At 42.3% G+C, this 27076-nt stretch overlaps 1 protein-coding gene across 1 annotated transcript; it reads right to left on the reverse strand.

The window, feature by feature from the left end:
• Positions 1 to 567: 567 nt before the first annotated feature.
• Positions 568 to 27076, reverse strand: LOC140200721 (protein shisa-2 homolog). Its single transcript, XM_072264301.1, has 2 exons — positions 26517 to 27076; positions 568 to 3096 (listed from the first exon to the last, which is right to left on the reverse strand). The coding sequence occupies exons 1-2, from the start codon at positions 26836 to 26838 to the stop codon at positions 2534 to 2536; spliced, it is 885 nt and encodes a 294-aa protein (XP_072120402.1). The 5' UTR covers positions 26839 to 27076; the 3' UTR covers positions 568 to 2533.

Here is a 27076-nt window from a genome sequence, read left to right on the forward strand (position 1 = left end):
CCTGTAGGCTGTCTTGGCTTATCACATTCAAACAGATGACCATGTGAGCTGACACAAGAGATTCTGCGGGTGTTGTAAACCTTGGGCAAAACAAAACTCAGCAGGTCAGGCTGCATCTATGGAGAGGAATAAACAGTCAACGTTTCAGGCCGAGACCCTTCCCAAAAAATTGACTGTTTATTCCCCTTTTTAATTGCTGCCTGATCTGAGAGTTCCCAGCATTTTGTGTATGTTGGCCATGAAGTAGAACCCTCTATTTATGTACACCATCAAATGCAATAAAAGAGTAGCTGTATTGAGCAAATACTGATTCTCAAATACTTGTGATATAACCTTATCTAAATGAGAACCAATGTACTCAGGTATACAAATTCAGTTATATTCCAATGTTCACTTGGTCATCTTTTTGTAGCTATGAATGGATTTTACTTGCTGTGCACACACTTTCAATGAAAATTATGAATTCTTTTTGGGTATAAAAGAATTTTATTATACACCTTCATAAACAGCAACAGTTGATCTCACAACCCTGAATTAATTTTATTAAAAAAAAACTTTTGATCAATGACATTAATATCTAAATGCAATCCTTCAAGGAACTAAAAGATGCCTAATGTTGTATGGATTTCCAGATGTCCCAATGTCTTTCAAAACAATTAACTATTGAAAACCAATGAGCTAATGCTCATTTATGAAGCACTTAGATGGATAGATGGAGGTGCAGAACTCAGTGGGACATGGGCTGAAGGGAGGAAATTGGAACCACGGATTCATCGGGCTGAAAGGAGGAAATAGGAACCACAGATCCATCAGGATGAAGGAAGGACATTGGAACCATGCACTCATCGGGATGAAGGGCCTGTGTCTGTGCTCTGACTCTGACTTTGATGTATAGTCACCATTGTAACATTTGAAATTCAGCAGCCAATTTTCTCACAGCAAGTTCCTAAAATCAGCAAGATATTGATTGAGGAATAGATATTGAACAAGTCACTGGAGATTACTACCCTGCACTTTAAAATAATGCCATATATACTTTCACTTCGCCTCATCTAAAAGATAACATTTACAACAGCGTTGCCTCACTGGACTGTGACTGTGAAATATGCTCAAGTCTCTAGAGGAAGATTTGAGCTGACAATCTTTTAAATCACAGGACAGAGTGCTATGAACTGAGCTACAGTCTACATTGGTTCAGCATTAAATAAATTTAAATAATATTTTGTTGCAAAATCTGGAAGAAATTGCAAATTTGAAGATATGCATGTGTTATCGTTTATTTATTTATTGAGGTACAGTGTGGAATGGGCCCTTCTGGTCCCGGGAACCGTGCTGCCCAGCAACCCTCCGATTTATATGGCACGGCAAAGCAACAAACAAGATATTCCTTCACAGAGACTGTACATGTCCCTCAAACATCAAAGTGTATGCATGTTACAACCCTTATAGTGCAGTTCCAAATTCTTTTAAATTTGTGATGGTGATTTTAGAATTGTTCTAAATAATTTGATGAGAATTTTGGACTATATTTATGTAATGAAAAGTTGTGAACCCTCAAAAACTACGCTGATTATTAGGTGAGGACTTTGATGAAAGATAATGGGAATTTCCACTGTCACTAGACAGATAGCATTTATCAAAATTTGCCCGATAACTACTGTGATTTTCCTTTGTTGTAACAAAGACCCCATTTTATAAATTATGAGACCACCTTTTGACAAACTACCCAGTAAAAATTGTGGCATCTCACAATTCGTTGAATTTTGCCTGCAGTTTTTTTGGAATTAATCATGCTTCTGTTCAACAAATGTAGTGAACCCTGGCTGTATTTTTATTCTTATTAGGAATAGTTTTTTCTTCATTTTTGAGTAGAACACAGTTGTAACCAGATTGTGTAGGAGATCCTAAATGAGAAGTGCATAATTTTATGATACAGACTTGTTTTCATTTAGTGGGCATCTATCATAGCACTTGCCTAACGTAATGCCCATCAGAATAATATCTTACAGACCAAACACAATCCAAACTCTACCTAGTGATCAACAAAGCAGTAACACTAGCTGCCACATATTCTCGCAGCAGAAATCAATGGAACAGGATTGACTACATAAACTTATGTAACTATCAATGAGACAGTATTGACCATGTACATCTACAATTTCCAGTGGGATAGAAGTTATCAGTGGGCAATATGTCTGTATTCACAACATGTGGTGCATTCTATAGTCCTGGTCATCCACTACTTCCAACAATGACATTTGAGCAACAGAAACCATCGATAGCTTAAAGGATCATTGCCTGTCGCAGCTCTAACAACCAGGTAATGTGAGAAGTATCAAATTAGCTGCCTTAAGCACCCAGGAGAATCAAGAGGAATCGACAACACCTTTATCACACACACTTCTTAAGAATTTTTTTAAGGTCTCAACTGAGAGAATAAAACAAATTGCTTACAAAAGTCTCAACCCGTGTTCTATTTCAAATAGATAACATCCACATTGCAGGTATATATAAAAAATACATTAGTATCTTTCTATACAGTTACTGTTGTATACACCATCTGTTCCGCATTAGTGCTGCCATGAGGGAAGGGCGTCTGCATTTGACGGTAACTGTTCTGCAGCCCATCCATGAAAGGAGGTGTGGGGGTCATTGCTAAAGAGTCATGTTGAACTGCAAAGCCCAGGTACTGAGGGTGTAAAAACTGAGCTTGGTGAGGCATCATCTGCGGAGCCTGCTGGCAACTTATCACTGAGAAATTGGGTGGCATGTTCAAGTATACGTTATTCATTGCCCCTTCTGCTGGTGGACAGCAGTTTGTCTGCGTTCTCGGAGGGGGACCGCGGGCCCCAGAGTTGGCACTGGAGCTGGAGCTGGCAGCAGTGCTGGATTGCCGGGATGAGGAGCCTCTGGGATTGCCAGAGCTTGAGATCATTGGGATAGATTCCATCAGGCGGCTTCCTGCCGGGGCTCGGCTCTGCTGTGGCTCCTGTTTGGGTTTCAGGCACTTGCAGCAGCAGGCTGCCACGAACGAGCCTATGATGATAAAGGCCACAAACACAGAGCCAACAATGAGGAAAGGCACGTAGATCGGCACTGGAGAGAGAGGAAAAGAAACACACCAGGTTATTAATGAGAAAGGTAAAAAACAACTTGCATTTTAAATTGTGCCTTCAACACAATGGCATACACACCCTAGTTCAAGGGAATCATAAAAAGAAATGTCAGGGCAAATGTCCAAAATCTTGGTCAATGGCAAATTATAGAAGGTAGAGAAGCCACTGAACTGTAGGACCCTGGAGCTGAGGGCACAGACAAAAACATAACGGCCATTAAAATCAAGGACGAGAACTAGAATAATGTGAGACTAAGATCCGAGGGCACGAACAACGGAGGAAGGGGCATGACAATAGAGGGACTGCTAATTCCGAATTTGTACATCAGGCAGCAGAGCTTCGGATGCACAAGAGATTCTGCAACTGCTGGAGATCTTCAGCAACACATCCAGAATGCTGGAGGAACTCAGCAAGTCAGGCAGCATCTGCAGAAGGAATGAAGCAGTCAACTTCTCAGGCCAAGGCCTTTATCAAGACTGGAAAGAAAGGAGACAGAAGCCAGAATAAGAGGATGGGGGCAAGGGAGGCAGTACAAGTATACAGGCGAGAGGTGAGACCAGGCGAGGAGGTAGGTGGGTGGGTCAATGGATAGAGTTCAGGAGGCAGGGCAGGTATGCGTTGGAATAGTTGAGGCCAGAGGGTGCAAAGATAAAGAAGGGAGGCTTGGGCGCAGGGGAAATGAGTCAGGCAACGTTGCAGAGGTGGAAGGAGTCTAGAAAATTATGGTTGGTCAAAACTCATCTTAGGGCAAGTATCACACTAAGGTGGCAATGAGTGCGGTTCAGCTCCTGAGAGCGAATGAGAACATTGGGCAGGATAGAGCTAGTAACATAGCCAACACGGAGGCAAATCAACAGAAACTTTTACTGGCACATATTTAAATGCTTATCAACAAAAAGAACTTGTGAAAGAACTAGCAATATGGATACAGATGATTAAAAACATTGTAAAATATTACAGTGGAGTAGTGGAAAGTCAAAACACAACAATGACCTCTGCAGCAACTATGAAAATAACATTGGATCCACCAAGACCAGCACAGGGATAGAAGAGAGGTCTCAAAATTCAGCATGTAGTGGCCTGCTGACACCCACTGGAACAGAAGTGTTCTCAGGGAGAGAGACATCTCCCGGAACAGTGTGGTTTTACGCCATGACATTCTGTTGACAGACCGCACAATACAGGCAGCAAACAACACAAAAAGAGCCCAGCAAATCTATACTGATGGTGCTCCAAACATTCCCCCTACTCTCATTGTCTACCCAATCCTATGATTCTCATGCTGAGTTGTTTGTCTGGAATCCTCCATCGACATCTATGTTGTTTATCATAGCTTTCCTTATAGTGTCAGATTCGGCATCATAAACAACATCTCTCGAGTTCCTGAAAAGAGTACTGGCTACCATAGTTCTGGTGATGGAAGGGAAAGGGGAGATTCATCCAGATGTTGGTTAACTAAATATCCTGTATATATCTAAAATCTGAAACATGCAATAACATAAAAGGCTTATTGATGATGTGATATTTCTTGTCATTTTATGCCTGGTTTGTTAACATAGAAATGAAAATGATTTTACAAAAAGAATCATTTCAAAATTATACAGTGTTATTATTCAAATGCCCAAACTGAAGAAAAACTGGATGTACAGCTCTGTGGTGAGAAGTTTGATGAGAAGTTTTTTAAAAGGTCTGCACATTGCATTACTACACTGCCGATAATGCACTGCACTGGTTCCATTGCATCATTGTACTGCGGAGAACGCATTACATTAATTCATTGAATCATTATGCTGCAAGGGATGTATTAACTGGCTCTATCATATCAGTGCACTGCAAGTAACGTGTACACTGGTCCCACTTCAGCACTTCACTGTAGAGGATGCATTTCACTGGTTACATTTGAATTCTTTGATCTGATGATGATATTAAATTCACTCTGATATCTGTAACTTTGAGCTCATTTCTGTGCTGATTGCAGATGGTGCTTTAGAGTGCAACCATTATTTTGACCTTTTTTTCCTCCACTGCTTTCCGTACTCTCTTGGCCTTGCCACCTTTTCTCTGCTGTCACGCCCCCCTCCACCCCATCCCTTCTCTACCTCATGATACCGTGTACTCCCTCCACGTTTGATGCAAATACTCACCATTTAACAGCCTTCTGTCAACCCACAAATGGAATTCCTCCATGACACCAAAGAACCCAAAGGTCTCTTTGACATGAGGCTAAAGGGACCATAGAGGTTACGAATAAGCTGCAACCACAAGCTGTTGCGTTCTCCTTCATTGTTGCTCGTCTCACTTCAGCATCGCCATGGCCATAGTTGAACCAATCCATTATGTGGTTTTCTTCACCCAGTGGATCTTGCCTTCACTGTAAATGATCACCTTACCTATATAGGCATCCATTAGTCTCGTGAGACCATGGATTTGCACCTTGGAAGGTTTCCAGGAAGCAGGCCTGGGCAAGGTTGTATGGAAGATCAGCAGTTGCCCATGCTGCAAGTCTCTCCTCTCCACGCCACCGCTGTTGTGCAAGGGAAGGGCACTAGGACCCATACAGCTTGGCACCGGTGTTGTTGCAGAGCAATGTGTGGTTAAGTGCCTTGCTCAAGGACACACACACCAAGGCTTGAACTAGCGACCTTCAAATCACTAGACGAAGGCCTTAACCACTTGGCCACGTGCCAACACAATGATCTAACATGCTAACTTTAAATGAAATTTGGCATATACACTGTGGCAGCCTAAGCCCGACTGAAGGTTTCTTATTTCGATATTTTCACCATAGTCCTAAAAAATGATTAGTTAGTGGCAAGTCTACTCCTCAGACACACATGCTTCCTTCCATCACCTTTTTCTCCTCAAAAAATTTTATTTCTTACTCCTCAATTTTCATTTTGCACAATGCCCTGAGCCCATTCCAGTGATTCTTTCCTCCTGAAGCTGTACAAGGGGTGATTGATAAGTTCGTGGTCTAAGGTTAGAAGGAGTCAATTTGAGAAAACCTAGCACATTTATTTTTCCTACATTTACACATTTAGTCCAGCAGTCGTGGAGCATACGGATCCCTTCTTTGTAGAAGTTGGCGTCTTGGACCTCCAGAAAGTGGTCCACAGCAGGGGTGATTGATAAGTTCATGGCCTAAGGTAGAAGGAGATGAGTTGTTAACTTCAAACTTTCTGCATAATCACTCACAGAGTTGAACTGCACATGCATATAACGAGAGCTGTATAACTCATCTCCTTATACCATAGGCCACAAACTTATCAATCACCCCTCGTATTTCTGAATGGCTCCGTGTCCTAAATAGCTTCAATCTCTAGCGCAGCTCCTTAATTACTCCATCCTCAAAGAGCTTAAGGCCTTTATCCCTCCGACCACCTTAGTAAGCCTCTATCTTTAAGCCATAGACTTGCGCGGCAGCCACAGCAATGACACAAATCCGATTCTATTTCGGGAGGACACTATGCTGCTGAGGAAGAAATATTTTTGGTAAAGGAAGTTCATGCCATGGACACCTCATCAGTCTTATGTCAGAATATTACTGAGACAAATTTACAGCCCTGTGGACTATCCCACCGTGAGCTATCTGAACTCATTGCCTTTTATGCATGCTTTGAAAAGGAGAATAAAACTACACCTGTGCAAATCCCTGCAGTATCTGGTAACCCTGTGACCTCTGTCTCGGAGACCAATGTCAGAACATTTTTCGAGAGGTTAAACCTTCATAAGGCGTCAGGCCCTGATGCTGTACCTGGCAGAGCTCTGAGAACCCATGCCAACCAACCGGCGAGCTGTTCACAGACATCTTCAATCTTTCACTGCTGCAGCTGAAGGTTCCCGACTGCTTTAAAAGGGTGACAATCATACCAGTACCCAAGAAGAGCAGGGTGAGCTGTTTCAATAACTATCATCCAGCTGCATTCACATCTACTCTGATGAAGTGCACTGAAAGGTTGGTCATGGCTAGAATCAACTCCTGCCTAAGCAAGTTTCTGAATTCACTGCAATTTACTATCGTCAAAATAGGTTTACCCACGGATGTAATCCCATTGGCTCTCTGCTCAGCCCTGTATCACCTGGACAATAGTAATACCTAAGTCAGGCTGCTGTTTATTGACTACTGTTCAGCATACAACACAATCATACCCTCAGTTTCAATCAACAAGCTCCAAAACCTGGGCCTCTGTACCTCCCTCTGCAACTGGATCCTTGACTTTGTCACCAGGAGACCACAGTCTGTGTGGATTGGAAGTAACATCTCCTCCTCACTGACAATCATCACTAGCATCACCTCAAGGATGCGCACTAACCCACTGTTCTCTCTCTACATCCATGATTGTGTGGATAGGTGCAGCTCAATGACACAACCATTGCTGGCAGAATTTCAGATGGTGATGAGGAGACATACAGGAACCAGATAGATCAGCTGGGTGAGTGGTGTCGCAGCAACAACCTGGCACTCAACACCAGTAAGACCAAGGAAGTCATTGTGGACTTCAGGAAGGGGAAGCCAAGGGAACACACACCAATCCTAATCAAGGGATCAGAAGTGGAAAGGGTGAGCAGTTTCAAGTTCCTGGGTGTCAACATCTCTGAGGATCTATCCTGGGCCTAACATATTGATGCAGTTACAAAGAAGGCACAACAGCAGCAATATTTCATTAGGAGTTTGAGGAGAATTGGTATGTCACCAAAGACACTCACAAATTTCTAGTGGTTCTAACTAGTTGCATCACTGTTTGGTATGAGGGGGCCACTGCACAAGATTGGAAAAAACTGTAGTAAACTGTAAACTCAGCCCCCTATGTCATGGGCACTAGCCTCCCCAACATCCAGCACACCTTCAAAAGGTGACACCTCAAAAATGTGGCATTCATCATTAAGACACCCATCACCCAGGACATGTTCTCTTCTCACCGAGGAGGTACAGGAGCCTGAAGAACCACACTCAACACTTTAGGAACAACTTCTTCCACTCCACCATCAGATTTATGAATGAACCATGAGCCCAGGAACACTACCTCAGTCCTTCTTCTCTCTTTCTGCACAACTTAAATAATTTAAATATATATAACTCTACTTACTGTAATTTACAGTTTTTGTTATGTATTGCAATGTACTGCTGCCACAAAACAACAAATTTCATGACATATGCCCGTGATATTACACCTGATTTTGACAAGTGGAAATGAAGATATTTGGGACCTCTGACAGCTTGTAGTTAAATACTATTAGATACATTACAAATCTCAGATACATACTCCAGTAAATCAGGGAAAAAATGATTGAAATTATCGAAGGATGGAGCCAACAACAATTTGAAGAGGTTAAGGAAACACGTACTCAATGCATACGGCATAGAATTAGGGCTGTGCAAAGACAATAAAGAATGAAGCAAAGTATGGGAGATATATATAAGAATTTGCCTTATGAGATGATCAGGAGCTGTGACTCTAGGATCCAACCACTAAAGAAGACAACTCAGATTCAGAGAAGAACTCTCTCAGATCAAACCCCGGCCAAGTTCATCAATAACAGGTAACATCTGAATACAAGCAGTGGATTTTGTAAGTCTGAGAATTAACTAATTGCAAGTAACTAAAGTAGTTAAAGAGTAAAGTGATTGTTTGAAACTACGTGCTGAATCTTTCAGTTGTTTGAATCAGTTGTGATTAATAGAAGTACTGTTTTTAAGCGAAGTCATTATCAATACATTACACAAGTACGTGTTGTGTACTGTATTGAGTTGGTAATACAGTACTAGCAAAATAGAAATCAGCTGAAATTCTGGAATTAGCCCTAGAATAAAAGTTAGTGATTGTCTGAGGTCAATCATCTTAGCCCAAATCAAGAGTCCTAAGTTCAACCACTTTCAGTTGCCTTGGCAATAATTCCCTCATTGTAAGATCACAAGTGGAAATGCTCACAGAAAATATCTGTGTTAATCTCCTTATATAACACCCTGGTTAGGATTTCTACTGCTATGCTGCGAGGTAGTTTATATTAACAGTTTTCTGTAAAAAGGAGTGTGCCGTGCTGGAAAGTGTGTTTTGGCTTCAGCCTTGAAAAAGAGCCATGTTGTCCAACTTAGAAATGTGTGTCAGCCAATCAGGATTGCAGGATGTGAGAGAAGGTTCTGGAGAGCTGAGCAGAAGAGTTTTCTGAAGGAAGTAGTCTACTTTGGGGTCTTTTTAGCGGGAACTGTGGAGCAGAGGACAAGGGAAGATGCCGCAGAATGCTGTTGGAAGGAGAGTCCCCATTGCAAGAAGTGCTTTGTGCAGACGAATGGCTCCAAGGAGGAAGGGCCAATACTCCTGGGAGAGAGAGAGCCTGTTCATTTGAGATGGTCTTTGAGGGGGGTTCAGAAAGTGGTGGGTGCTTTCACACAGACCGCAGGTCCAGCGTGTGAGTGAAGAGATACACCTCAGACTACTCCAGTATGAACTCCAACATTTTGTGCACATTGGACTGGTTTAACTGTACTGGGCCCTTTTCTTTTTTTCTGTAACTGTTTGTTAAAGTTGAAAATTTGTAAATATACTTCCTTTATAACCTTCTGCTGGTGTGCGATCTTTCATTTCTGGGCTACCGATAACTCTGTGTGGGTAGTACTTACACAGTATTTTTTTTCAAATCAAGGTTCCTTTAATCAGAATGTCACAGCGTTCCTGTTCGGTTGAACTCCAAATCACACAGACCCGCTGTATATTGTTTATGAAAGGTGGTCTTTTCACCGCTGAGTCATGTGGCTGTTAGCAGTTAGATAACAGATCAAGTCTGTTTACGAGCCCCAGTGAGAGGGTTACACTTAAATAATAAAGCAGTTTGTACATGAGTATATGGAACATAGAACATAGGAATCTACAGCACATTACAGGCCCTTCAGCCCACAATATTGTGCCAACCATGCAACCTACTCAAGAACTATCTAGAATTAGCCTACCACATTGCCCTCTATTTTTCTAAGCTCCATGTACCCACCTGAGAGTCTCTTGAAAAACCCGATTGTATCCGCCTCTACCACCTTTGCTGGCAGTGCATTCCACGCACCCACCACACTGTGTGTGAAAAACTTACCCCTGACATCCCCTCTGTACCTACTTCCAAGCACCTTAAAACTATGCCCCCTTGCGTTAGCCATTTCAGCCCCGGGAAAAAGCCTCTGGCTATTCACACAATCAATGCCTCTCATCATCTTGTACACCTCTATCAGGTCACCTCTCATCCTCCGTTGCTCCAAGGAGAAAAGGCCGAGTTCACTCAACCTATTCTCATAAGGCACTCTCTCCAATCTAGGCAACATCCTTAAAAATATCCTCTGCACTCTTTCCACGTTATCCACGTCCTTCCTGTAGTGAGGTGACCAGAACTGAACACAGTACTCCAAGTGGGGTCTGACCAAGGTCTTATACAGCTGTAACATTACCTCACTGCTCTTGAACTCAATCCCATGGTCGATGAATGCCAACTTGGTGAATACACCTTCTTAACAACCCCGTCAACCTGTGCAGTAGCTTTGAGTGTCCTATGGATATGGACCCCAAGATCTCTCTGATCCTCCATACTCCACATTACCATTAATACCATATTCTGTCTTCGAATTTGACCTACCAAAATGAACCACTTCACACGTATCTGTGGTGAACTCGATCTGCCAGTTCTCAGCCCAGTTCGGCATACTATTGATGTCCCACTGCAACCTCTGGCAACCCTCCAGATATTCCACAACACCCCCAACCTTTGTGTCATCAGCAAACTTACTAGCCCACCTTTCTACTTCTCCAGCCAGGTCATTTATAAAAATCACAAAGAGGTGGAGTTCCAGATCCCTGCGGAACACCACTGGTCACCGACCTCCTTGCAGAATACAAACAATCTACAACCACCCTTTGCCTTCTGTGGGCAAGCCAATTCTGCATCCACAAAGCAAGGTCTCCTTGGATCCCATGCCTCCTTACTTTCTGAATGAGCTTTGCATGGGGAACCTTATCAAATGCCTTACTGAAATCCATATACACTACATCTACTGCTCTACCTTCATCGATGTGTTTGATGAATTTTATTGAATAAGTTTAATTTAATATATATGTTGTGCACAGACACAACAGTACCCACATTTACCAATACTAGACAATACTCAATGCTGACTGATCAGGGGCAAGTCATGGTTTCATAAGACAATAACCAGACCTAAAGAACATAAATAGCAAAACCCATTGTGTCCTTCACCATCAGCATTTTGGTATTCAGCAATGACCTGAAACTCATCAGGTTAGATTACCTTTCAGCCCTTTGAATCCCTCCATAAGAATACTTTGGAGATTGAGTATGTTCCACAAGCCATTCATCTCTTTACTGCCCAAATCTTTCCACTATCTATGAAGCACGATTCAGGAATGTAATGCAGTACTCTCCTTGCTGGAATGAAGCAGTTTCAATAACTGTCCAGAAATTCAAACATCCAGGTCAAATCAACTTCTGTTGAGCACTTTAAATACTCACTTCCACAATCAGAATCATACCATGGATACCATGCTGCATCACAGCAACTTCCAACTCTTTCACAGAACCTCTCAAAAGCATAAACTCCACAGTTTAGAACAAGGTCTTGGCCAGAAGGAACTGCAATCTATGAATCAGTGGACAGGATGGAGACAGCCATTTTGTAAGGCTGTCCTGGTAGCTGCCTTTTTGTGAACTGTTTAGTGAACTAGCTCTTGCTCAGGGATAACTTAATCAGGGCAGTTGAACATTGATACAAGGAGTTTGTGCTAATGATCTGATAAATCTGAGACCATTCTGAGTTGGACAGAACAAAATAAATCACCTAAGGCACAATACTAAAGTGACAGCCATAAAGCAATACTGCTTGTAGCCCTGGGCTACATCCAACCTGACACTGACACAAATCAGTCAGATTACCAATGAAATTAAAACATAAGGGATTGATCTGATAAGGGAAGGAATAAGGATGAAGGATTTTAGGACCACAGACAGCAATATCTGTCCGGAGACCAACCATTGTGTAAGTGGGTGACCCCATGTCAGACACATGGAGGTCACATGGGCTCTTTTTCCCCTATTATATTTTCTCTTCTTTGACTGTTCATGAAGGATCAGGGAGAATGAGTGGATGTGCACACAGGTATTCAGTTGTGTAAATTCACATGTTTGTGAACTGGGTCAATAAAGGTACTTGCCAAAAAACAGCTTCTCCGTGACTAATTGATCATTATTATTAATGCGTAATCTTTGTAACTCAGGCCAGTGGGTACAGGGAGACATCTCTATTCCACTTCAAATCACATCAATCCCATCAATCTACCTTTGTCACTGGATACAAGTGTTGGAACATTCTACCTAAAAACAAGATGACATCTCACCACCAGACTAAGAGTAATTGCAGATGCATAATAAGTAATGGACTTGCCTATGACACATACATCCCACAAATAAATTAGAATAATTTTAATGTGGAACATAAAACATTTCACCTAGAATGTAACAATGACTTGTACAGATTTAGCATTACTTATATGGCCCTGTCAACTCTTAGTTCTTTGGTATGAAAACACTCATCCTCTTGTCATTGAGTATTCCAGGCTACCATTTAACGTTAACAAAGTAACTACCACTTCCTATAATCCATTAATATTTAAGCTCAAGGTGTTCAATATTTCCAAGCCACATGCAATTCTAGAATTTAATAAACTAATTAACATCATAATTACATTTACTCATATGGATAATGTACTTACACATATGGTTTAATGTTGGAGGCACTGTCTATTTAAGGAAAATAAATTATTGTAACTTTTAGACTCAGGCCTGGTTCCCTGCAGTTGGACACGTTGTTTGGGGGTACCTCCAGTGGACAGACGATGTGCTCTCCTTGCAGTGGGATAAATCACAGAAACCCTCAGGCTACATTAGACAGTGGTGTAGAAACAGACTATTATAAATCATGCACTAAGCTGTTGCACATAATGACCTCCTGGCATAGCTAATTGAAGGTTTTAATTTTTAACACGACAAAATAGCTTAGAGACAAAACTTGTGATTGATTGTAATTACAAAGTCTGGAAGAACTCCCCCTAGCAACATGGAATGATAGTTTAGAAAGAGGTATGGCCCAGCCAGCCATACAAGATAAACTTTGTCAAATGCGATCAAATGAACTGGTCTTTTTGGAACCAGTAAATTGATCAACAGTTTGACATTACAGCACAAACTCTGTTGTAAAGAATCAGCCATATGGAATTTCCACCAGGCGACAAAAGGAACAGGTGATGTACATACAGATCAGCCAAGGTATGGTTGAGCCTATCTGACAGGTTTGTGCAAACCTACTCCCCTGGCAGGGTCCAGTCCATTATAGAAACAAAGACAAAATGGGAAAATGCTTGGTACTCCTTCTATCTCTTCGTGTGGTTCAAAGTGCAAAGTAAATTTATAATCAAAGTACATATACGTCTCCATATACAACCCTGAGATTAATTTTCTTGCGAGTTTACTCAATAAATCCAATAACCATAATGAATCAATGAAGACTGCACCAACTGGATGGACAACCAGTATGCAAAAGACAAGAAACTGTGCAAATACAAAAAGAGAGAAAATTAATAATAATAATAAATAAGCAATAAATGTTAAGAACATGAGATGAAGAGTCCTTGAAAGTGAGTCCTTAAGTTGTGGGAACAGTTCAGTGATGGGGTGAGTGAAGTGACCACTGCTGGTTTGAGAGCCTGTTGGCTGAGGAGTAATAACTGTTCCTGGACCTGTTGGTGTGAGTCCTGAGGCTCCTGTACCACTTCCTGATGGCAGCAGCAGGAGAACATGAGCTGGGTGGTGGGGTCCCTGATGATGTGTGCTGCTTTTCTGCGACACCGCTCTGTGAAGGTGGGCTCAGTGATGGGGAGGGCTTTACCCGTTTACATACTGGGCCGCATTCACTACTTTTTGCAGGGCTTTTTGATCCTATTCTGGCTGGCTGCTGGTTACCAGTGGAGTTCCACAGGGGTCGGTGTTGGGACCGCTGCTTTTTATGATGTATGTCACTGATTTGGACTATGGTATTAATGGATTTGTGGCTAAATTTGCTGATGATACAGAGATAGGTGGAGGGACCGGTAGTGTTGAGGAAACAGAGAGCCTGCAGAGAGACTTAGATAGTTTAGGGGAGTGGGCAAAGAAGTGGCAAATGAAATACAATATTGGAAAGTGTATGGTCATGCACTTTGGTGGAAGAAATAAACGGGCAGACTATTATTTAGATGGGGAGAGAATTCAAAATGCAGAAATGCAAATGGATTTGGGAGTCCTTTTGCAAGATACCCTAAAGGTTAACTTCCAGGTTGAGTCCATTGTGAAGAAGGCAAATGCAATGTTGGCATTTGTTTCTAGAGATATAGAATATAAGAGCAGGGATGTGATGTTGAGGCTCTATAAGGCACTCGTGAGACAACACTTGGAGTATTGTGTGCAGTTATGGGTTCCTTATTTTAGAAGGGTTAAGCTGACATTGGAGAGGGTTCAGAGAGGATTCATGAGAATGATTCCAGGAATGAAAGGGTTATCGTATGAGGAACGTCTGGCAGCTCTTAGGCTGTATTCCCTGGAGTTCAGGAGAATGAGGAAAATCTCATTGAAACATTTCAAATGTTAAAAGGCCTGAACAGATTAGATATGGCAAAGTTATTTCCCATGGTAGGGGATTCTAGGACAAGAAAGCATGACTTCAGGATTGAAGGACATCCTTTTAGAACTGAGATGCGGAGAAATTACTTTAGTCAGGGGGTGGTAAATCTGTGGAATTTGTTGCCATGAGCGGCTGTGGAGGCCACGTCATTGGGTGTATTTAAGGCAGAGATAGATAGGTTCTTGATTAGCCAGGGCACCAAAGGGTATGGAGTGAAGGCAGGGGAGTGGGGAATACTGGAAGAATGGGATCAGCCCATGATTGAATGGCGGAGCAGACTTGATGGGCCGAATGGCCTACTTCTGCTCCTATATCTTATGATTTTCTGTTTAAGGGCATTAGTGTTTCCATACCAGACTGTGATGCAGCCAGTCAATATACTCTCCACCACATATCTATAGCAGTTTATCAAAGTTATAGATGTCATGCTGAATCTTTGCAAACTCTCTTCATAATTGTAATTACGTGTTCGGCCCTGGAAAAAATCCTCTGAAGTGATAACACCAAGGAATTTAAAGTTGCTGACCTTCTTCAGTTCTGATCCCCTGATGAGGACTGGCTCAGGGACCTCTGGTTTCCACCTCCTCTCGTCAATAATCAGTTTGTTGGTCTTGCTGATGTTGAGTAAGAGGCTGTTGTTCCACCACTCAGCCAGATTTTCAATCTCCCACTTATATGCTAACTCATACCAAATTTGATTTGGCCTATGACAGTGGTGTCTTCAGCAAACTTGAATATGATATTGGAGCTGTGCTTAACCTCATAGTCCTAAGTGTAAAGTGAGTAGAGCAGGGGCTAAGCACACAGCCTTGTGGTGCACCTCTGCTGACGGACATTGTGGAGGAGATGTTGTTGCCAATCAGAACTCACTGGGCTATGCAAGTGAGGAAATCTGTTACCTAAGTTTCTGTTGCTGTGCAACAAAATGTCATTTGTTATTTGCCTGCTTAGAAAAGTCACAGCCAGCAAGTTTTCAGATAGATAATTTTAAAATGCAATTCTTCACTCTGGGCCCACATCTCCCTGATATAGTACAGTTCTTAATTGCCAAATGTTTGTAAATAAAGAAGAGCATTTTATTACTGCTGTAGATTATGGCATGTTTGAGTGAGAAAGGTCTCTATGAAATACCTAGGACTTTCACACAAATGAAGAGAAGAGCTTCCTCTCACTTAGATAATATACTTATTTATTATACTGAGTGATGCCCTAATCTCTCTAACATAAAGTTAATTCCAGGAGTTATGGAGCAATGAACTTCAATCCTTGAAGTTAGTTCATATCAAACTGTAAAAACTAGATTTAACATTTTATAATCCAGATATTCATGCTCCATTAGTAAAGCGGTTCTAGGTTGGTAGTGAAGTTCATGCAAGTTCTCATGCATCCATCAGAATTCCTCGTAAACAATGGAATGGAAATGCCCTCAAAGTCCAGTCTTCAAAATGCATTGCAAGTAATTCCTTATCTTACATTTACTCAGTATCTTATGACATTGACATATCTGGCACTGCACACATAATAAAATGTACGTCTAGGGACTGTTGATACTACGGTCCACAAACAGATGAGACAATCTGTTCATCTAACAATAAGCTTGCCACAATTCGATAAGAGAAGCAACCAAAATTGGATAAATTTGCAGATTCTTTTCCATGCAAAATTCACACAGAAAAGCTATTTTGGCCAGGTTAGCACACAAGCAACTATTTGCTGGTGAAATCCTGCCAATTAGTAAGTTGATTTAAGTTGCTCCCTCCATGACTAACCAGGGTAGCGTAGAGCTTTCCCCTTACTTCTCCTCACAATGTTGCAGGTTGCACAGCACCAATTTCCTCTTTTGCCCACATAAATTGGATTTTTCTGTTGGACCTACAACACTCAAATATAAACTAGGTACGCATCACAGGGGTTTGCAAAACTTTAATCAAATGGTCTTTCTGCCGTTAATACCTTGTATGCAGCATCCAGCAGCCTCAGAGTCATACAGCAATATAGCACATATACAAGCCCTTTGGCCCAACAAGTCCATGTTGACCAAGGTGCCCAAACAGCTGGTCCAAATTTCCTGTGTTCAGCCCATATCCCTCTAAGCCTTGCCCCTCATATGTCATGCTTCAGATTACAGAAGCATAGTCAAGATGGCTGTGGTGAGGTGAGTTCTTAAGTTAAAATTTTATTTACATAAATGCATTGATTTTTCTTGATTCAATTTAGGAATAGCATCTAGACTGATCAATTCATGAACTAATGTGATCACTTTTAAAGAAGGCAAAGGGAAAACATCTGGGAATTACAGATCAGTGAGTCTAACGTTGATAAGAGAGAAGCGATTGGGGAAAAATGTTCTGGTGCAGAACTAACATAATTAACTTAGAAAGGCAGGAACCAATCAGGAAAGGCCAACATGTCTTTGTCAGGAGCAGCTCTTGTCTGATCAATATAACTGAACTTTATGAGGAGGTAACAATGTGTATCATTGGAGGCAATGCAGTAGATGCAGTTTACATGGACTTCATTAATGCCTTCAAAAATCCTTGCAATCCTGGAGTCCAAGACTACTTGACAAATTGGATCTACAATTGCCTTGGTGTTAAGAAGCAAAGGGTGACAGAGCAGGTAAAAGGCATTTTTTTAAATTTGACATACCTGTAACTAGAGATTAGTGCTGTGACCCTTTCTGTAATATACGTGAATGATTTGGATAAGCATGCCAGAAGCATTATCAGTAAGTTTAAAGATGACACTAAGGTTGGCAGAGTTGTTGACATTATGGAGGGCAGTCAAGGTACAGGGCGATACAGATGTGTTGGTGAAATGGGCTAAGCAATGACACATGGAGTTTGATACTGATAAATGTGAGGTGATACATCTTGGGAGTACTAATAGGGTTAGGACATATACCATAAATGCTAGGGTCCGAGGAGCACTGACCATCAGAGGAACTTTGTTATGGAAGGTCAAAGATCCTTGAAGGTAGATAACATGATTAAGAAGGCATATAGGATACTGGATTTCAATAATCACAGCACTGAGTACAAGAGCAGGGTAGTTATATTCCAACTTTATAAACTTTTGTTTATACCTCAGCAAGAACACTGCATCCTGTTCTGGTCACCACATTACAGGATAGAAGTGCTGGAGAGTAATTCACCAGGATGTTGCCTGGGATGGAGTGCTTCTCTTATGAGAAGAGACTAGATTTGTTTTCTCTGAAGCAGAGGAGGTTGATGGGAAATGACAGCGTTAGCAACCCAGGTTCAATTCTGCCGCTGTCTGCAAGGAGTTTGTACGTTCTCCACATGACTGCATAGGTTTCCTCTGGGTCCTTGTTTCTTCTCACATTCCAAAGAAGTACAGGGTTAATTGCTCACATGGGTGTAATTGGGCAGTAAGGGCTCACTGGGCCAGAAATGCTTTTTACTGTGCTATTTCTCTAAATAAATAAAATACAGGTATTGCATCAAACTAAACCTGCAATCCTCCACTTGAAGCATGACCAATCTCCCCAGTTTGTCCCACTAGTTTCCCAGCAATACAAACCACACTCCAGGGATCAGAGCATTTTGAAGCTGAACTCTCATGTGTCATCAATCAGTTACAACAGGCAGTATTAAGCACAAGTTTTACCCAATAATCAAAAAAATTTCAGATTGTAAGGATTAAAGCACATATAAAATTAAGAAAGAAATTGAAATGTCCTAAATCTTAAAAACAAAAATGTAATTAGGGTGTTTTATTTTTTTTAAATAGTTTCCTAGGGAATCACTAAAACCCTTCACCTCAGGAAACAAAGCAGAAAGGCGACGGAGCAGTCAGTGCACAAAGGTGGTGTGCAGTCTAACAGTGGGTAATTGTCTTACTGGCTTTTGCTGTGATCGCAAGCCCCTGTTGGACATTGTTGATGTGGAATGCTGCAAGTCTGATGTATTGATTTATTGGAGGATGGCGGAGGAGCTGTGTGGCCCCGGGCTGCGGTGTCGCCTGTTTGCAGCCGCCCAGGAGAAAGGCATTGGAGTCGGTGCACTCCACCGGAGTGCCTGGGGCAGTGTGGTGTGGCGTCCAAGCTGGAGTAGCTGCTGCTCCCAAGTGTTCACTCAGCAGAAGACAAGATGTATTGTGTTCATCTGCACACTGCTGCGACATGCTTGCACTCGGTCTTGAATTATGTTTTCTGTGTGACTTTCAAGCACTTTCTATCTTATATATGCTATATGTGCCTTGTGTTGTGTATGACTGTTGGTATTCTGTTTTGCACCTTGTCCCGGAGTAACACTGTTTTGTTTGCCTGTATTCATGAGTATTTATATATGGTTGAATAACAATTAAACTTGACCTGAACTTAAACTTAAAATACACAATATTTTTTAGGATCTGTTGTAAGGAGAATAGTTCATAATCTGTGACATCTTCATCACTGATTTCTGGTCATTATTCTATAGAAAGCTGCAAAGCAATGCACTCTGGAGGAGAAAGGAATCTCTGGCAGGAACGTCTTGATTTCAGTCAGATTGAAGGTATCTGAACATTGATAGTTTCAGTGGCATTACATCATTATAACTTTATAAATACAATCTACTGACTCTTCATAGTCAGAGCAGTCATGGGGTCAGCTAGTACTTTGGCCCACTCTGCCTATGCTGACCACCAAGCACTGTCCCTACAAATTCCAATCACTAGCACTTGGTCGGTAGACTATGCCTTAGACAAACCGGCTTATAATTACCTAACTTATTCCTGCTGCCCACCGAGCACCTTACCTGTGACCACCAAAGATATAAATATCATTAAGGCCCAGCATTCCCCTCCCTTGCCTCCCATAGAGGTCTGGAATACACATCAGGCCCAGAGAATTTATTCTCTGTTATGATCACAATATGCTTTCTCCTTTTTCATCCTAACATACTTTAGAATCTCAAATGAAATTTCTAACTACAATGTCTTTCTTTATGATGAATACTGATGAAAAGTATTCATTGAAGACCACACCCATATATTCTGACACCATGCATAGGTGACCCCTTTGACTCCTAATAGTTTACCCGGCTACTATCTTGCCCTTAGTAAACTTATAGAATGTCTTGGGGTTTTTCCTAAACCTGTTTGTGCCTCCTCTTTGCCCTCCTAATTTATTTTTAACTGTCCTTTATACCCTCTCTAATTCTGAAGAGCCTCCCCTGTTTTCAGTGTTCTACTCCAATCATATGTTCTTCATTTCTTATTCAACTCCTCTGTGTTCCTTGACATCCACAGTTCTGCAGACTTGCTGCCCTTACCCTTCACTCTACAAGGAACACATTGGCCCTCAATTCTCAATATTTACAAGTAGCTGCTCCCATTCTGTTGTTTGTCAGGTCCTGTCTGAAATAGACCTCCCCCAATTCACATGCAAGTTCTATACTATGCCTACCCCTCTTCATAACTAATTTGAAACTTGCAAAGTCACGGTCATTACCCCCCAGGTGCTCACCCATTGATATTTCCTCATTTGCCCAGCCCCATTTCCTAGGCCTATGTCTAGAACTATCCCATTCCTGGCACACCCCTTTTCTCCCTCCACAAATGGTTCCTGGCATGCTGTGCATTTTCAGCATGCTTTGCATTTATATTTCAGCTACTACTCTCCACCTTCTGTTCCTTAACCAATTCTGTATCTATAAGGTCTTTCATCCCATGGGCATTAATTTCACTTTCACGTCTATTCATCTAAACACTCAATCACAATTCAAGCACAATTTGATCAATTTTGCCAATGAAGCTACATTGCTAGAAAGAAAAAAATGAGGAAGTACTCTGAACAACTACCTATAAAGAAGAATGGTGAATATTAAACTCCTCCTTTGGTCAATATAAGCTGGTTTGTGACAGGAATATACAAGCTACAAGATACTCCGGGTGATGCCGCTTCGTTGGAGATGTTTGTGCCTCTGCTCAACATTAACAGAACATCCATAAAGCTGAAGAACAGGTTTCTGTAACAAAGTTGGTTCGCCTATCATAACCAATAGAGAAATGAAAATGAAGAGCAGAAATGCAGTGACTAGAGTTTCTGGGAGCAACTGGGGAAGTGCAGAATTGATATATCCCAAAGAAGTATTCTAAAGGGAGGATGACACAACTGTGGCTGACAAGGGAAGTCAAAGACAGCATAAAAGGAAAAGAGAGAACATATAGCAAAACTTAGAGGAACATAAGAGGATTGGGAAGCTTTTAAAAACCAACTGAAGCCAACTAAAAAGATGAAATATGAAGATAAGCTAGTCAATAATATCAAAGAGGATAGCAAAGTTTTTTTTAGATACTCCTTGTATCTAAAGTGTAGGAGAGAAGTTAGTTTAGATATTGGACCACGCTCACTGGAAAAAGATGCTGGAGAGGTAGTAATGAGAGACAAAGAAATAACAGATGAACTTAACTAATTACTTTGTGCCTGTCTTCACTGTGGAACACACTAGTAGAATGCCAGACATTCAACGGTGTCAGGGGGAAGAACTGAGTGTAACTGCTATTACTAAGAAGGTGCTTGGGAATCTGAAAGGTCTGAAGATAGAACCGCCACCTGGACCAGATGGACTGCACCCCAGGGCTCTGAACGAGGTAGCTGAAGAGATAATGTGGAGGCATTTGTAATGTTCTTTCAAGAATCATTAGATTCTGGAATGGTTCAGGAGGACTGAAAAATTGCAAATGTCACTCCACTCTTTAAAAAGGGAGGAAGGCAAAAGAAAGGAAACTATAGACAAGTTAGCCTGACTTCAATGGTTGGGAAGATGTTGGAGTCCATTACTAACTAAGTTCAAGTTTAATTGTCATTCAACCATACATGAATACCCATGAATACAGCCAAACAAAAAAGCTTTACTCTGGGGCCAAGGTACAAAACACAGGACGAACAGTCATACACAGCACAAGTCAAACATATACAAGACAGCAGTAAAATATAATCACACAAAAAATAATACAGTCAAAGTCCCTGAGTCCATGAATGTTGCAGGAGTCTGCAGTTGAACACAACACATCTTGTCTTCTGCCAAGCGAACACAGGAGGGCTGCAATGACTCCAGCATGGATGCCGTGCCACACCACCTCTGGCACTGACTCTGATGCCTCTCCTTTGGGCAGCTGCAAACAGGTGACACCCAGGCTTGAGGCCCAGTCCGCACTATGAACAAGGCAACACAGCTCCTCTGCCTTTCGCCAATGAATCAGACTTGCAGCATTCCATATTAACAACGTCCAACAGAGTCACAAGGAAGGTGACTGAGGCCATCACTCGCTGTTTGGCCGCACACCTCTTCCATGCACTGACCCCTCTGTCACAGGCAGCAGCATGATCTGCACCAAGTCCAGCTCTTTCAGTTTCTCCACCAACAAGCAACTTACTGACAGGGTAGACCTACAGTTCTTAATGTCAAGCAATGTCTTGTAATCATAAAAAATATTTATAAAGAATACAGTAACACCTTTGGTTGACCCCATAGAAGCTACTGTGTTCAAGCGCTCCACCATCTTAACAGAAGTAGTTTTGGTATTAAGGATGTGGTTTTGGGATACTTGGAGGCACATGATAAAATAGGCCAAGGTCAGCATGGTTTTCTTGCCTGACAATCTGTTGGAATTCTTTGAGGAAATACCAGGCAGGATGGACAAGACCCCATGGTATTACAGGAAAACTACTAGCATGGATAGAAGACTGGGTAACTGGCAGGAGGCAAAGAGTGGGAATATAGGGAGCCTTTTCTGGTTGGCTACCAGTAACTAGTGGTGTTCTACAAGGACTGGCATTGGAGCCACTTCTTTCCACATTATATGTCAATGATTTGCACAAAAGATTTGATGGTTTCATGGTCAAGTTTATCAGCAATATATTTTGGTGGTACTGTTGAGGAAGCAGGGAGTCTGCAAAAGGACTTAGAATGGGAGAATGGGAAATGAAATGGTAGATGTAGTATAGTGTAGGGAAGTGTTTCATTCATGGTAGAAGAAATAAAGACGTAGACTACTTTCTAAATGGGGAGAAATTTTAAAAAATCAGAGGTGCAAAGTGACTTGGGCATCTTCATGCAGAATTTCCTGAAGATTAACATGCATACTGGGAAGGAATGCAATGTTAGCATTCATTTCAAGAGCATTCTAATATAAGAGTGGGGATGTAACGCCTATGCTTTAGACAACACTTGGAGGACTAGGAGCAGTTTTGGGCCCTTTATCTAAGAAAAGATACAGTGGCATTGGAGATGGTCCAGAGGAGATTCACAAGAATGATTCCAGGAACGAAAGGAGTATTTGATAGTCCTGGGCCTGTACTTGCTGGTGTTTAGAAGAATGAGGTGGGATTTTATTGAAAACCTATCAAATATTGAAAGGTCTGGATAGAGTAGATGTGGACAGGATGTTTCCTGTAGTGTCAGAGTTTAGGACCAGAGGGCACAGCCTCAGAATAGAGCAACATCCACTTAGAACTCAGATGAGGATGATTTGCTTTAGCCATAGGGTAGTGAATCTGTGGAATTCATTGTCACAGATGGTTGTGAAGTCATTAGGTATACGTAAAGTGGAGGTTGATAGGTTCTTGATTAGCCAGGAAGTCAAAGGTTATGGGGAGAAGGCAGGTGAATGGGATTGACAGGGATAATAAATCAGTCATGAGTTATTATCTGTGGAATTCTCTGCCCAATGAAGCAGTGGAGGCTACCTTGTCTGTATTTAAGACAAGGTTGGATACATTTTTGTATAGTAGGGGAATTAAGGGTTTCGGGGGAAAGGCAGGTAGGTGGAGGCAAGTCCATAGTCAGGTCAGCCATGATCTTATTCAATGGTGGAGCAAACTCGGCAGGTCAGATAGCCTACTCCTGCTCCTATTACTTATGTTCTTTTGATGGAATGCAAAGCAGACACGACGGGCTGAATGGCCTAATTCTGCTCCTATATCTTATGGTTTTATCATCTCGTGAATTTAATTTAGTTCAAATCATATTCGATTGGCAGATTTGTACTTCCCTCAGTGGTAAAGAAACTTTTCATAGTCTTCTTTTCAGTTGGTGGGTCTTTTTAAACAAGTCAACATGGGTAATTGGCATGATCTCAACCTAGCAAAGTGTGAGTGATGAAATGCCTTTTCATTCCACTTGTCGGTCTGGTCTTGGAACCAGTTCTCAACAAGTAAAAATATAAACATGATTCATTGTCCAATCCTTTTACTATTACCTTAATTAAATTATTCTTAATCTCTTTTAAAATTACTTAGAACTTAGTTAAAAAGAATTCAGTTAAAATTGTATCAACACATATAGAATGCAAGAGAAACTCAACAGGTCAGGCAGTGTCTTTGGACCCTTCATCAGTACTGGAAAGAAAGAGGGCAGAAACCAGAATAAAAGGCTGGAGGGAGGAGAAGGTGAATGAAATAGCAGATGATCAGTGAATCCAGGTGAGAAGGAGAAGGTAAATAGCTGGGGCAGGGGGAAGTGGAGATGATGTGAGAAGCTGGAAGGGGATAGGTGAAAGAGACAGAGGGCTGACAAGATGAAATTTGAAGAGAGGACAGTAGACTAAGGAATTGAGGAAAGGATTTTGAAAACTGGGGGAGGGGTGTTGGATGATGGGCGTTGGATGATGGGCAGGTAGTGGGGGGGGAACAGAGGGCAGTGGTGACAGGAAGTTAGGGAAATCAACGTTGATGCTCACAACTTGGAGACTAGCAAAACAATACGAGGTGCTATTCCTCTAATCTGCTTTTAACCCCAATTTGACAATTGAAGAGGCCGTGAACAGACATATCGGTATGGGATTGGGAAGTGGAATTAAAATGGCTGGAAAGCGGGAGATCCTGACTCTTGCAGCTGGTGAAGCGAAGGTGCTAGACGAAGTGATCCCAACTCAGCGATGTAGATGAGGCCACACCGGACCTTGGTAGTCTCCAAGCAGACGGCAAAGGTTTTGATGAGGATCATCCCACAGCTAATGGATCCCAGAAAGATTAAGGTATGTAATCATGTTATTCTTGCTAGTTGAATCCAGAATGAAATGTAATCCCTATCTGTTATAATAATGTTTATTATTTAATTAGCGATTGGCTTCTCTTGCTTTTCCCGCGCCCACCATCCAGTAAAAGTGTCCCCAAAAGACTCCTCTTTTCAGACACCAGCAGGTGCTGGGTAAATATATACAGCAATATTTAATGACTAAAATATAACAACGAAAGTCTCCTTCTTCATATTAAATCAAGTGAAATACTGAGAGCTGTGCGAGGTAAGGTCTCTGGCGCCCTCAGCCATTGAAAACCAGGTGGATTACAGTGGGAAAATTAATGAAAGCACAGAACCCAAGCACCTAGTACATATATCAAAAGTAGGAACCTCATCTGGCTCTGCGGGGTTAATATAATGAATGAATATAATACTGGAACAAGCCCTCGGAATTAAATAGAAATCGGCGTCATTTGGGCGCATTCGTTCACTGTTTAAGGCGGAAGGAATGAGGACAACAGATCCCGAATGAGTTAAACTGATCCAACTGTTTCGCTCCACTGGGGCTGGAAGCACTGGGAAACTTATTTATTTTGTCTGTTTTATTTGTTGTATTTTCGTCTGGATGTTTTTGAGGGTCGGCTAGCTTTCAGTCACTTGTGTGGTCTTTAAGTTTATCGCAATGCACCATTAAATACTTCCAAAAACACGTAATTATATTTATAATTGCCACTTTTAGCATGGGTGAGCAACGCCTACTTTCCGATTATAAACGTTTGAAATTAGTTCAAACCGAGAAGGTTTAGAAAAACATGTGGATATCGTTAACACCCTAAGATCACACACCGGAATCTGTCTCAAACACAAAAATTCTCATTAGTTGCCACAAAACTATATTGACAAATAGGAATTTGCTGACTAACTTAGCTAGGACTTAGTGACCGCGATACGGAGGTATGACTTGCATCAATTCTGATCCTACCCTCAGTCACCCTTTAGAGGGGTCAGGTGAATGCCGCACTCGATTACCGAGCCTCCGCGCGGGCTGGCCCACCGCACCTCCCCGCATGCCGTTCAGATGATTGACAAACGGGATGATGCACCCGGGGACGCAACCGCATGTCACACGTGCTCGAGTTAAAATCTATGTGGGCAATTCGGAAGCTATTCCAGAGCCTGGGTCCGAACGAAAGACTGCAAAGGTGCACTTTTCCGAGAGCGTCCACTCTTGATGTAACTGCAACGCCGTGCTGTGGACGGGTCCCCGACCCGAAACGTTAACTGCTTTCTCCTTCCACAGACGCTGCTTGACTGGTTGAGTTTTTTCGGAGTTTCTGTAGAAGCAGTGCCCAGTCCCCGCTCATCGCGTAGTATAATTGTCCGACCCGTGCCGCATTTTCTGGGTAGCAGAACAGCTCTTGGGGGAAAGCTGAAAGCTGACCTGGTTCAGCTACAACCCTGGAGAACAGGCGGAATTGGGAAACTCGGAGATCTGTCCCGCTATACTGATCTACCAAACGCTATATATACCACAGGGATTGCCATTTGGTCCAAACAAAACCCCACACTGCTTTTGACGCTCCCATTAAACCCTGCCAGTATTTCCTTCAAATCCCATTTCCCTCGTGCATTTGCCCAATTGCTCTTAGACGCTTTAGCGACCTTCAGTCGGTGTCACTAGCGCTTTCCCCTGCGTGTGGTAATAGAGCCCTCCCTTCAGCCCCTTACCTGCCGAGGAGTTGCTGCTGTCTCTGCCCTCACTGCCACTTTGGTCATCGCGGCCGCCCACCGGCTGGTCGTTGTCACAGTGGCCCTGGTCAAGCCTGGCTTCGGTGCTGGAGCAGCAGTAGCGCAAGGAACAAGAGCCGCAGCAGATGGTAGCCGAGCTGGAATCGAAGCGCTCCGGACACTGGAAGCCCCCGTGCCAGCTCCCCTGGGAGTCCAGCCATCCGTGGCAATACTCACCGCTGGCACTGGCGGGGGCTGGAGCCGACACGAAAGCGCCAAGGACCAGGAGGAGGCCGCTGCCGGATAGCCCACACCTCTCCATGTTCAGTCCCACGCTACCAGCTCAGCCCAAACAATGGACAGGGAAGCAAATGCAGGGAGACGGCAAACAGGCACAAAGCTCCAAACCACAGACTGGCGGCTTCCGAAATATTTTCATCAAAAGTTCTGAGATCCGTCAGGGATGAGCAGAGACAACCTGGTCAGAAACAAGACTTTAAAGACCGAGCCAAACAACAGGTAGACCAACTTCACTCCCCATCCTTATACACCGGGGATCG

This window comes from Mobula birostris, chromosome 7, assembly GCF_030028105.1.
Source record: "Mobula birostris isolate sMobBir1 chromosome 7, sMobBir1.hap1, whole genome shotgun sequence".
NCBI classification, from domain to species: Eukaryota; Metazoa; Chordata; class Chondrichthyes; order Myliobatiformes; family Myliobatidae; genus Mobula; species Mobula birostris.